General features: G+C 33.3%; 1 protein-coding gene across 1 annotated transcript; it reads right to left on the bottom strand.

The window, feature by feature from the left end:
* Positions 1–6,077: 6,077 nt before the first annotated feature.
* Positions 6,078–10,565, bottom strand: LOC147563109 (calcium-dependent protein kinase 30-like). The gene is made up of 7 exons (XM_086634922.1): positions 9,467–10,565; positions 9,222–9,365; positions 8,764–8,916; positions 7,931–8,046; positions 7,647–7,814; positions 7,183–7,413; positions 6,078–6,730 (listed from the first exon to the last, which is right to left on the bottom strand). Exons 1-7 carry the CDS (start codon positions 10,122–10,124, stop codon positions 6,545–6,547), a joined length of 1,656 nt encoding a protein of 551 aa, XP_086491048.1. The 5' UTR covers positions 10,125–10,565; the 3' UTR covers positions 6,078–6,544.
* Positions 10,566–13,741: the final 3,176 nt, after the last annotated feature.

The following is a 13,741-nucleotide window of genomic DNA, read 5'->3' on the forward strand; positions in this document are numbered from 1 at the left end:
ATTTCCAATATTAGCCTTCTTTTGTTACTTATTCAGTATTTCTCTTCCTATCTCTCTTTCCACTTTGATTTTTTTTCATTTTCCTCTTTGTTCTTCTCTTATTTTTCACCTTTGGGTTGAGGTCGGTGAGGGTAAAAGTTAAAGAACAAATTCGAAGTGAGAAAATAAAAACGTTATATTATTGCAGACCAAGTAAAAAACAAAAGGAAGTGAAATTTAGATTGATCAAATGTATGTAGCCAAACGAATAAATTATCATTTGTTGGGGTTAAAATGTTGGTTTTCTTTTTTATTGTGTCGTTTATATTCATTATATTTATTTATTTTTCCCTTTTTGTTTTGTCCGTGTTTGTATCTATTTAATTTATATTTTTCCTTTTTTATTGTGCCCTCGTTTATATTCATTATATTTATCTTTCTTCCTTCTTCATTTTATTAATCTTTTTTCTATATCTATTATCCCTTCTTTATGTCCATTTCATTTCTATTTTTCTATAAATGTTTCATTTATTTTCTAGAATCTTTTTGTATTAATGGGTGAAAATATATAATGTAGGGCATAGTGGAAATACACAAATTTTCATGTTACAAAAACTTTATTCACCTATAAAATCCACACATAATAGATTAGAAAACACGGGCACACACAAAATTCAGCCATTTATTTGTGAAGCTTCAAGCCTTAGCAGTTATTGATTTGAATTTTTGAGCGTATAGACCAAAAAATGGGCCTTAATCATAGTTTTAGTCCTCTCTAATCCCGTAAAGGGTTTAAAAACCAAATATTAAGTTAAATGGATATCTAGTCCATTTGTATTCATCTAGAGAGAAAATACAAATCCCTAGAATACAATATTAATCTTAATACCTAAACTAACCTTCCTAATATATAAAATCAGATTTACCTTCAAAATCCCCAAATATCTTTTTCCATTTTTATCTCCCACTTTCTCTCTCCAATCACGTTTCTAATTAAAGTAACCTTTATCTTCATTATCTTCAGTAATCGAAACTGTTTATTTTTTTTTCTCTCTCTCTGAATCCGAATCATCTGATAATCCTCCATTAATATCAAAAATCTTGTTTCATCTTCATTAGAGCAGCTGTAAACACCTTCATCGTTCATCAGGATAAACTACATTTTTAGAAGTCTTTGTTCGTACCCCTAATAAGATTTAATATTGCTTTTAGGGTATTCAAACAGATTCTCTCTCTCTAAAGTTAAACATATATGATTTTGATTTTGATCTCAAAGATTTGATTACTATTTCATTAACATACTCGATTTGTTGTTTATCTTCTCTCTCTAAGATATTCATAACTGTTTATGATCTTGATGTTTAATCCTTCTTTACTGATTCCATCAAATCGATTATGTTTTGTTTTCATCCGATTATTATACCATTTTTCATTAGATTTAGGTTTAAGCTTCTTGATTTTCTGATATTTCTTCACCTCAGATTTTTGGTTTCGTACAATTTTATGAACCAGGTGTTATTCCGTACGTTTATCATAACATAATATACAATATAGGTAATTTACAGTAAATTTTCATACTTTCTAGTTATTACGCAAACATCTTCCGGACCATGTTTTTATAAGAGAATGTAAAATACGAGTAATTTGTTATACATTATATATAATTTATAATAAATTCTAAAATATCGTATAAGTGCACATAAATTATGTATTATTTATTTACCATTAAGCGTACTTTTCACACAAAACAGTAGCCTTGTTAAGCTTACCAAACTACTCAGAACCTTCAAATATTGTCAAAATTTGACAAACATTATACATAATTTACGGAATTGTACTTGTAGTTTATAATATAATATAAGTTTTTTTTATTGTATGTGTATTTATGTGTGTAGATTTGATATAACAGATGGAATTTCAAATAGAATCATCAAATCAAAGTAAGGCAATGAAACTTGAACCTGATGGCTCGGATAAAATATTTACTGAAGTTGGTCAGTCGTTTCCTGGTGGTGAAAAAACATTTGGATATGCTCTTCGACAATATAGTCTAACTGTTGTTTGTCCTGCTCAAGACTACAAATGGAGAGTACATGGATGAACACCATTTTTGAACCAGAAAATATTTTGAACTTTTTTTTGTAACAGAATGTAAACGATGTGCAATCTAAAAGAAATTATGTGTAATTTATTGAACAAGACCCACATACATTTTATAAATTACGTTGTATACATGACAAATGATGGTTTCCTCGTCATAAATAACACATAATTTACGTATTTGTTTCATAATTTGCATTCGATGTGTATTTATGTATGAGTAAAAACGAAAACAAATGCTATTTTAATGTTCCCAGAAAAATATACTATTTCCAAATCTGAAAGTTAAGTGAGAGAAAGTGATATATATGTTTTGTATATTAACCCCCAAATCACGCTAACTTGATCCCATAAATTATACTCTTTCCAAATCTGAAAGTTAAGTGAAAGAAAATTGATTTGAATCGAAAAAAAAATTTACATAGTAAGATAGAGAAAATTGATTTGGTTTCTAAATCCGTAAAGAAGATAGAGAAAATTGATTTGGAAATATTCGTGGTGATGGCGTTTTGTTTTGGTTAGGATTTTGGTTTCTTATTGATTCGGATAATAGGAAAGAGAAAATTTGATTTCCAAATCTGTTTAGAGGAGAGAGAAATTATGATTTGTTTCAATCCATTTTTTGCTAACAAATTCCCCAAATTTGAGCGTGGGCATTGACGGTACTGAGTTTAGAAAGTGAGGGTTTTTATGTCCATAATGTAAAAGGACTAAATATCCATATTTTGGGATGATTGGATCATAAACTTTTTTTGAACATTGTTTTGGTCTATATACCCATGGACTCTATTGATTTTGTATTTGCTTTAGAGACTTCAGGTCCAAGCTCACAAAGCTCACATTAACCAAATTTTATTTTTGGCGAAGTCTCTGCGAGCCCATCTGAAAAACCTCAAGATTTACTAAGTTTGAATGTTCACATATAACCCAGACTATAATCAAGATTAACCCCATTACTGGGGTATCTATAACTATCAATGACCTTGGGCCAAGTACAAATTTAGAATATTATTCATGGTAGGGAGAAATTATATACCAAAATGACAAAAGAAATTTTCAAATCTATTATATAAAACACAATGTTTTGTGCTGACTGGGACAAACCGAAAGACAAATCCAGCCGTCTGTTGCGTTTTCTCTCAAATCATGGCCTTTAGATTCATTACCTACCCCAAAAGAATAAAATTTGTTCACCAACTCAATGCAAGAAAGTAAACAAAGTGATGAATCTGAACCGTTTATGCACTCGTGCATCTTTGCAGTCATGTATTTTTACGTTATCTATGACATTCAATCTGACCGTCCTTTTTGGGTCTAATTGGTCAGATTGAATCTCTACCACTAAATCATAAATGTTTTTTGGAAATTAAATCATAATTTATTATAATTCTTAATCTCTCATAAATCTCGGCAATTAAGTAGGTGAAATTATTTGTCTATATACTCTTGCCCTTTCCATTCCCCTCTAAACGGTTGATTTCAAGGAATTACATTACCTCCCATTAAAACTTATAGGAGAAATAAGAGAATGGGAACGGACAAGACAATAATTTAATGTCATAGATAACGGTTTCACATAATTAACCCTTCGGTTTCTCTATTTCTGACCTCCTCTAAGTTTCCCCATATAAACAATTTTCACTGAAAAAGCCATCAGCACTCCTTTCTTCTGTGGTCCTATATCCGATTCAAGAACATCTCATCATTCGGTGTTTTGATCAGAACACATACTCGGGTTATGCTTGCTATGGGTGTTAATGTAGCAATCGATGTTCATACTTGTTATGGTTGTTAATGGGGCAACCAATGTTGTATCCTCTTTCACTCCGTTGCATTTGTGTAAACCCATCTTGAAGTTCCTCAAATTAGTTCATGGAAATTCTAAGTGTTCATCTATTCCAATAAGTTTTAGAGTTTTGTTTGGTGTAGGTTATTTATGTTGTTTGTATTCAAACAAGGCAGCTGGTAGTCAGATTGCTTAAATGGTCAGTTGGCTACAATCAACCTTTGCCTTAACTTTCTGGGTTCTGGATTCTGTGTACCCATATCACCCTATGAAACGATGAAGAAATAATTTCAAGACCTTGGAGTGAGTATATTAACTACCATAGCATCTCAAAGGAGGGGTGAAATTAATGGGATGAAGCCATGCTTGATTTTTTCCCCTAAAAAATTGATGAACTAATTCATCTCTAGCTATTATCACCCCTTCCCCAAAAAAATCAATGCACCCATTCATCTTCTGACTTCTGCCGTTTTCATTTTCTTGACGGTGCTTCGTTTATTGTGGTAGAACTTTGGCTTCCTTGGCCTTAATAACCGATCTATATGATTGAAAACTTGATATAGTGCTCAACATTATATTAGTGTTAGTATCAATTTATATATTAGTAATTTTGTATCAATTTCTTGGTGTTTTGAATACAAAATCTGTTATGACAAAAGTTCTCATAATAATTTATGTTTATTCCATTCCATGTTAGTGTCTCCATTGTTACCATACATTGATCTATGGTTTTCAAATTTATATTTTATTTTAGTCATTCGTACACAGGTTGTTATTTCATTATTTATCGTACATACATATTTTGTTCTAACTTCGTTTGATATAGTGCAGACTTCAGTTGTGGGAAACAGTAGCCCATTCAAACGGATTACCTTTTCTAGGGTTGCCATTAGAGAAATACATGTGTGTACAAAGCAATTATTTTTTAATTAGTTACAATTTTCAACATTTTTTAATTAATTACCATAATTTAAATCTTTTCCTACGAGATTATTTTCTTGACGGTTGTTGTTAATTTTGTGTGGTAATATTTTTTGTGATTAGCTCATATTGTTTTATATCGATTTTTGGATAATGCGAAATTCCTATGTAATTTAGCCTTTTGCTATCATTGTTTTTCGGGTGATTAATATTTGATATAATTAGTTAACGAATTTGTGCTTATCTTAGCTGATAATTTTTTATTACTCCATCGCTTTATTCATGTAAACTGTTATTGTTTCTCTCTTGTTCTTCTGTTAATTTTATACTGTCGTTAAATTTTCAGATTTTCTCACTCTCTTGCTCATCTTGTAATTATTATTGTTATTTTGGTTAATTATTTTTTCTAAATCAATAAAATTGCCTACATCCCTCGCACCACAATATTACAAAGTTAGGGCACGGGTTATAGCTAGTAATAAACAAAATACAAATATATATACAACAAATATATATACATCAAATAAAATATCAATACTGTTTAAAGGGAACATATTATATTTTTTATCATGTTTATGGCATTTTACTTGATTTTCTTCTCAATAATATAGCACATTGAATCTTATGGCCTAAACTTACAAACTATCAAAACATTAGGCTACTCAATTGAGTACTTTTTTTTGTTAAAAGACTCAATTGAGTACTTGAATTTCGATAGATTTTTTTCACTGCTATCATACATTTTAAGGGGAAAAAAATCGTGTATATTTTTTAACTCAATATTGAAAGTTTTTCTATGATTTTTTTTTTTCTTTTTTGTTACTAGGTTTTTCTATGATCTTTGAACTACAACTGGAGTAGTAAAAACAAAATATTATGTAGTAAAAAATGCATTACCTCCCAGCAACAATTACATTTTTGAAGCAATTGTCCTCATTTTCAAAGAAATCTAACCTTTTTTTTTTTTGTTGTTGAAACAAAATTTGAAGACACATTTCATTAGCAATAGTTCATCAAGTCAGGGGAAATCAAATACAGAAACCTAAAAGATGTGAGGAAGGGGGAGAGTCATTTGCCTTCATCTTGAATGGCAACGACCACACTGATGGAGCTAAAAGGAACTGAGGATTAGATATTCACGCTCTCCATCTTCGTAGGGATGTGGCTGGGACCTAGCCCCACCCTATATCCCTCCCCGCCTCTAGTGAAGTAGTTTTGGAGTAAAAAATAAAAATGGATCGAACAATTGAGATTGTAAAACGAAAAGAAGTCAGAGTCTGTCAGACAAAGATTTCAAAAACAACCCTTTCAAGATTTATCATAATTCATCACATTGGCAACACACACATCTTTTCATTCAAATTCTTCAAAAGTTAAAACAATAAAACACAAAATGCTACAAACAAATAAAAAAAACATATACATACAAGTAAAAATGGACAATACAACAATGGGGAAAAAATCAGTCACAAAAACCCACCTATTTCTCTATTATAACACCTGAGAGATTCTGACAATTACAGACACTTCGAAGTTTCCTGTTGGTATACTGGTTTTCATTTGCTTCATCGATCCAAAGTCAACCAAGTTCAGCACAAAAATAGAAGAATCAAATTTCGTACTATAAAGAACTTGAGAGACTTCGATTTCTGCCTCGAAGGTACTTTCCATGATTCGAAGATCGAAGCTTGGTTTTAGGTTTTATACCAGCATAGATTCGGCAAACATAAGAAAGTAAACACCATCGTGAACATTGTGTTAGATCACGACAGTAGATAGACCATTGATGAGTTCATTGTCATTATCCAATTTAAGAGAACCATCTTTCATAAGATTTAAGCTCAAGCTTTTGAATCTCTCTCGTGAGTAATGTCGAGATGCCTTTCTCCAATCTGTTCCGGTTTTCATCATTGCAGCAAACTCCTCGTAACTTATTTTCCCGTCCTATTTTATGCATAAACAAGTAAAATAATTCTAAGGTAAGTTTATATGGAAATATATGAAAGTATCAATCGACTGCGAGTGTTAAAACTTAAAGCAGAAAATATATTGTGTAGAGTCCTATGCCCTGAATAGCCCAATGCCCGGAAAGCTCGTCTTATTTGCTGGGGTTTGGGCAGATTTGGACATCGGTTTTCGTGTCACTGCCCTGCTCTACCACACGGGATAGTCCTAATAGCCAGAGAATTTTACTACCCATCCAGCCTGGACAAATGGAAAAAGTGCACATAGGTGCCTGACCCGGCCTGGTTCCCACCCCTAGACCCCCGGTGGAGCTGTGATCCAAGGGTTAGTGTGCTTGGTTAACATCCATCCGGATAGATGGAAAAAAATCAACCGCGAAATCCACATGAAGGATAGATTAAACATATAGAAGAACAGACTGAGGAACGAACCTTGTCTGTGTCAACTTCACGTATGATGTCATCCAATACTTCATCATCGGCTGGACCTGATTCATCACTCAAGGCTTCCCGTAGCTCATCCCTTTCAATATATCCACTGCCATCTCTATCAAAAAACATAAACGCTCGTTGAAAGTGTTCATCATTATCCATCTTTTTCAAATGGATAGTCACCGTCACAAACTCTCCATAGTCTAAAGTTCCATTTCCATCAACATCAGCCTGTATAAAATTATCCAGTACCAAAATCCATCATTTACAAGGAACCGAAAAGGAATGGAGAAAAAAAAGAATCTAGCATAGAAAACTTTAAGCGGGATATAAATGGAGGTTTTACGACATAATGGAGTTCAACAAAAACTAAGTATACCATGTTAAAGGCTCGTCATAATATAAGAAACAGCAATTGGACGAGATGCCTTTCATGCTAATTTTATCCATTATAAGGATCTTACCACTTCCATCATCATCTTGATTTCTGGTTCAGCCAACTGAGAACCAACTTTCTGAAGTCCAGCCTTCAATTCTTCGTATGTTATTTTCCCATTGTTGTCAATATCCATCAATTTAAACATGTCTCTGATAACTTCAACTTCTTCAACTGATAAGTGCTCGGCGATTACCTGAAGTATTTAATCGAAGAGATTGCTACTGGTTCAGTGTCGATTTTAAAATAGTATGAAACATACACGATATAGATCGTACACGAGCATGATTATTCCAAATATTGACAACTTACCCGCATGGCTTTCTTTTTTAATCTATTCATGACCGAAAATTGTCTGAGCCTTGTCCTCACTATATCTCCCAATGGCACATTTGAAGCTTTCTTTGCATTCTGTAACCACGAATGTTCTATACAAAACAGAGACCAATATCTAAATTTATTAAACCATCCGATAACATTATCAACAAACAAGCAGAAAAGAGCAGAGACTAACTACCATATACCAAATGATATCATACATGACACGTAAAGGAATGCATTAGAAGCTAGTCCGAAACAAGTCTAGTCTGTGTAGGCGCGAGAAAGTACATATCAGCAAAGGTCGTTAAGGTTGCTCTTAATATAAGGAAATAACTCAAATGTCACAATTTATGCGTAATGTTCCCCAAAAAGAAAGTCAGAATTATGATTAGTTAGTTATTCTCATCGACAAAGACAGGAACATGTTTAATTCGATAACATGAGAATTTCGTTATTGTTAAATAGCTGCAAGGTTTTAAGGTGCAAGACAACTTCATAAATTACATCGATATATTTTTTTTCAATAAAAACGATTTCCTGATCCGTAAGACTTATCATTTCAAGTTCTCCAAGTCCACCGAAACAGACAAACAGATAGAAAGTTCTTTTAGTCAATAGAAGATAAGCTTCAGCTTGAATGCAGACAAATAATATCTTCATGTAGTGCTTCTTTTCCATGTCTTATTCAAGAACTGCCCCACTATAAAATTAGGTTAAGTCAACAAGGTATTAAACAACATGATTTGAAGGTTTCATCATTCTCAAACAATATATATATGGATCGGTTGAGACTGAGTCAATACAAGAGATCCCCATCGACTTACCAAGTACTTGTTGAGCAGTCAAACGTTTCCTCGGATCAGGCTCTAACATCTGACGAACGAGGCTTTTAGCAGAATCAGAAACCATAGGCCAGGGATCTCTTTTGAAATCTATAGTCCCTCTCAGAATAGCATGAGCAACTCCTTGTTCAGTCTCTGCCAAAAGAAAAAAGATTTGAGAAAACAATCCAAAACAACCTAAAACACACCAAATTAAGCAAAATACTTCAATTTCTAACATGATCAAGATTCAACAAGAAAAGGGGGAAGAACTAAAGAAAAACAAAACCACAACTAAAAATACCAACAAATGAAAAAACCCACATCCAGAATAAAAATCTGCATATTCAAACATGATAGTTCTGAAAGGAGAGATTTGAGAATAAACCTAAAAGGCTAATGAAAGTACACCACCCAAACCCTAATTTTAGCAAAATCTGGACATGGTCAGAAAAGGGTACCTGCCCAAAATGGAGGAACCCCACATAACAAGATATACAAGATAACTCCAGCACTCCATATATCAACTTCTGGTCCATAATTCCTTTTCAAAACCTCTGGTGCCATATAATAAGGACTCCCAACTATCTCTGAAAATCTCTCACCTGTATCAAAATAACAAAAACCCAGATCAAATTTCAGAATCTAAAACCACCCAGACCCATAAATTCTCAAAAAAAAAAAACAAAAAAAAAAAATGACTTACCAGGTCTAAAGAACACAGAGAGCCCAAAATCAATAGCTTTAAGAGCAGCATTTTCTCTCTTATTAGCAAACAAAAAATTCTCAGGTTTTAAATCTCTATGCATAACTCCATTATCATGACACATCTTAACAACTTCAGCAACAGTTCTAGCAACATTAGCTGCTGCTCTTTCACTATAATGACCTCTAGCAACAATTCTATCAAAAAGTTCACCACCTTCACAAAGTTCCATAACAAGATGAACATCTTCATTATCTTCATAAGTTGCTCTTAATCTAACAACATTTGGATGATCAGGTAAACTTGACATAATTTGTACTTCTCTTCTAACATCTTCAATATCAATTGCTGTTCTTAATTTCTTTTTTGATATTGATTTACAAGCTAGGGTTTCTTTTGTTTCTCTATCTGTACAAAGATAAGTAATTCCAAACTCACCTCGACCTAGTTCACGACCCAGTACATATTTATCACCAATTCTACTCCTGTGACTTGATGGAACAACATCTTTAAGAACTTTAATCGGAGCTGGTGCACGAATTGGATCTTCTGCATAAGGGTTTGGTTTTTTCTCTTTCTTCACATGTTTTCTTCTTTTCTTCTTCTTTGATGCTGTGTTTTGTTCTTCATGGCTTAAACAGACGCAACAGTTACCCATTTCTGAAAGGAATTCAGGGTTCTGATGGCGTCGGAAGAAGGTGGTGGGTGGTGGAAATTAGTTGGTCGGAATCAGGTGGTGGAATGAGAAAATGAAAGGGGGAGAAGAAGAAGATGAAAAAGGGGGAAAAAAAGGAGGGAGCTTTTTGGAGGAAAAAAGTCGTTTTGAATAATTAAAGATGGTTATGGCAGGTGGATTGAAATGATATCTTTATATTTAGGACAGATATGAAGGAAAACATTTTTTATAGTTTAGTGTGGAGTGCCTATGTAAGCTTAGAAAAAATGGTTTGATGATGTTAGGGTTTTAAGTTTGTGAGCCTCCAACTGAAATCTGAAAATATCCCAAAGATTTCAAAACTTATATTAAAAATTAACTGATAATTAATAAGGATATCTTAAATATTCTGAGATCTTTTCATTTTTACATTATTTAGGTGGTGTTTGTTTTTTTGATTTTTCAGATCTAAAATCTCAAACGTTTGTTTAGTTATTTTAGCAAAATCTGAAACTTTGTCTGAAAGACCCAGATGTCAGAATTGGCTGATTAATGTCCCATTTCTTTCAGACTTTAAAACAAGTCTGAAAATAAGAACCCACCATCTGAATACAGCCAAATGACAAATTTACCCTCATGAAATGACTAAAATACTTTTCTATCCATCTTCACTTCATGGACAGACCACCACCACCATCACCACAATAAAAGACCGAGAGCCGCCACCACCACCACCACCAAAAAGCGAGAACCACCACCACCACCACTTCAATCAAAAACCGACAACCACCAAAAAAGCGAGAACTACCACCACCACCAACAAACAGAAACCGAAAACCACCACCTTCACCGCCAAAAACCGAGAACAACCACTACCACTACCACAAACCGAGAACCACCACCATTACCACAAACCCAGAACCACCACCACCACAAACCAATAATCACCACCACCAAAAAACCGAGCGCGACCACAAAATAAACCAAAACAAAGGACACACCACTAGGTCCGATCTGTTAGAGAGAGAAACTGAGAGAAAGAGGAACAAAGAGATCTTTTCGGGCAGAGAGAGAGATAGACTCAACCCGCCGGAGACTCTGAGAGATTGGCCGGAAGAGACACGTTCCACGGTGAGAGATTTGGCCTGAAGAGTGAAAGGGAGACCGAAGATTGTTTTTTGTTGAAGAGGGAGACGGGAAGATAAAAATGAGCGATTTTACTTTCCTTTTAGAGGAAAATATATGGTTTTGTAAAGGTTTGTTTGGGAAAAATAGTAAATAGGCATAAAGTAAAAGTATTAATTCAGATTTAGAAATTCAGATTCAAAAAACAAACACCTTACAAAATATTTCAGTCAATTCAGATTCAGCCAATTCAATTCAGTCAATTCAGATTCAGACGTACAAAAAAAACAAACAACACCTTAATGTCTATAAAAAAAAAAATGAAATTTGAAGGGTTGATTGTGTTTGAAAAGAGGATAAATATATTAGAAGCATTCTTGGACAAATATTGTAATTCATTTTTTATAATAATAGAGGTTTCGAGGAAGAGAAGTGTTATTTGATGCAGAAGAGACTAGGCACATAACGAAAGGCTGATGCGATCCGTCGAATGCTTAATTTTTGTATTTCTACCTTATATTTATCTTTTTTTGATAAATCTCTACCTTATATTGGTTATAGGCAAAACAACAAATAGTGATGATTGGTTATAGCTTAAAGAGCACTTCTTTCTTTCCTTGTGTCCTTTATTTTTACTTTTTTCTAGTTCTAGTTAGTCAAAAAGGAAGTAACCACCTAGCTTGACTTGGTCAATTTGGTTACCCACCTTAATAAATTTATAGATTTAAAGGTTAGAAGAAATATATAACAATTCCATACCAACTAATTTCATCCTGATTTACCAAAAGTTGTGGTTAATAGTAAGAAACCGTGACTCAGATTAATATGCCAATTACCCCTTTTCTCTAGAAACAATTTCTTCACAACAACATACATCACAATAAACTTTTTATATTAATAAGCTACGTTTACGAAAACAAAATTATTAAAGATAATTTTTCAACTCGTTTTGTTATTCTATTTATTTGTCAATTTGTTACAAACGAAATAATAGAAACGACAATTTGACCGGTCATATAATCAAATTAAAAAAAAAAACTAAAATTGATTGTATGGAGAATTGCTGAGAGATTCTACATAAGGAAGTTTCAAAGAATTGATTTCCCATTCTCTACCATTAATACATTCTTCCAAATGGTTGAAGTGGAATTCGTCAAGAGATTGAAAAATGGAAGGATCCGTTATATCCATACAAAATAGTTTGTCTGAATGGGTCAAAAGTCAAGTCTTCCAAGAAAGGGAAGAAAAGTATGACTATGGGTCTAATTAAATTTACCCATTTTCAAAGTCTAGAATAGACTGATATTCACTCTTATCATTTTTCAACCTGTGACCATGTAATCATCCCATTATGAAATCTTGAATTTGGGTAAGGTGAGTTATTTGGGAAAATAAGAAAATTGTTCGGGGTATAAAGTTTTGGGAGGAAACAAGACACATTTTCTTTTCTCTAAACACTTCAACCTTTCAGCTTCTTTTCCCTCAATCAAAATTCCGACGACCACGACCATACTACGACGACAATTACCATCAACGTCAGCCACCACCAAGTTCGTCTCTCCTGCCTCTCTCTCTTATTAATGTCTTGAAAGTTCTGACGAAGGAGCTCTCCCTTTCACCAAAAATTCATCTGGTTTTCCAGACGAACTTGCTTTTTCTAGATATGGAAGAACCAGATCCAGACCAAGGGTTCCAGCGAAGGGGCTCTCCGTTTCGTCGCAACTTAGAGAAAGAAAGAGAGAGAAGCAGGGAGAGGGATGGAGAGAGAAAGAGGAGGGAGAAAGAGGAAAGAAAGAGAGAGAAAGAGGAGAGAGGTTGTCGGTCGTCGTTGGCCAAGAGCCGGCCGATGAATCTCTGCCGACGATAAGGGAGGGTGTTTGCTCAATTTTTTTTGTTTTTCATCTTCTTAAATTTTGCACCCCGGAGTATTTCAAATAAGTCAAGTCCTTCGACATTTGATAACAAATATTTTCTCTCAAAAATGATCTGTTTCAAATCCTTAGAATAAAATAATTGAATGTCAGATTTTTCTAAATCAAATATATTACAGTTAAAATACAAAAAATTTATGAGAAAATATTCAATGATATCCATCCATTTAGGATTTAGAGTTCAGAATTGGGTAGTTTCTAATGTCAACATACAAGATAAGCCCATTAAAAATACATATATGAGTACTCTTTTGTTGTATAGGGATGGTTGATGAACCACTCCATTTCCATGTGAGAAAAAGAAAAAAAAAGCAATGATGCAACTCTCTTGCACCTAAACTTTACAACTTCCCTAACATTACTATAGGGGTCCCTCTCTATTTACCTAAAATAATAGTATTCCCATTCAAATTTCTCAAAACATTATGATTATCTCATGCATCCAAAGTGTAATAAACAATTCTACTAAGAAAAATCACTTTCTTCTTTAATCAAATAGAATACATTCTAAAAAGTTCATTTACTATTTGAAAAGGGATTTTCGAATTTGGGAAGGGTTTCCCT

Source organism: Eschscholzia californica, unplaced genomic scaffold, assembly GCF_041429995.1.
Source record: "Eschscholzia californica isolate CP2 unplaced genomic scaffold, dmEscCali1.0.p SCAF_1, whole genome shotgun sequence".
Classification (NCBI taxonomy): domain Eukaryota; kingdom Viridiplantae; phylum Streptophyta; class Magnoliopsida; order Ranunculales; family Papaveraceae; genus Eschscholzia; species Eschscholzia californica.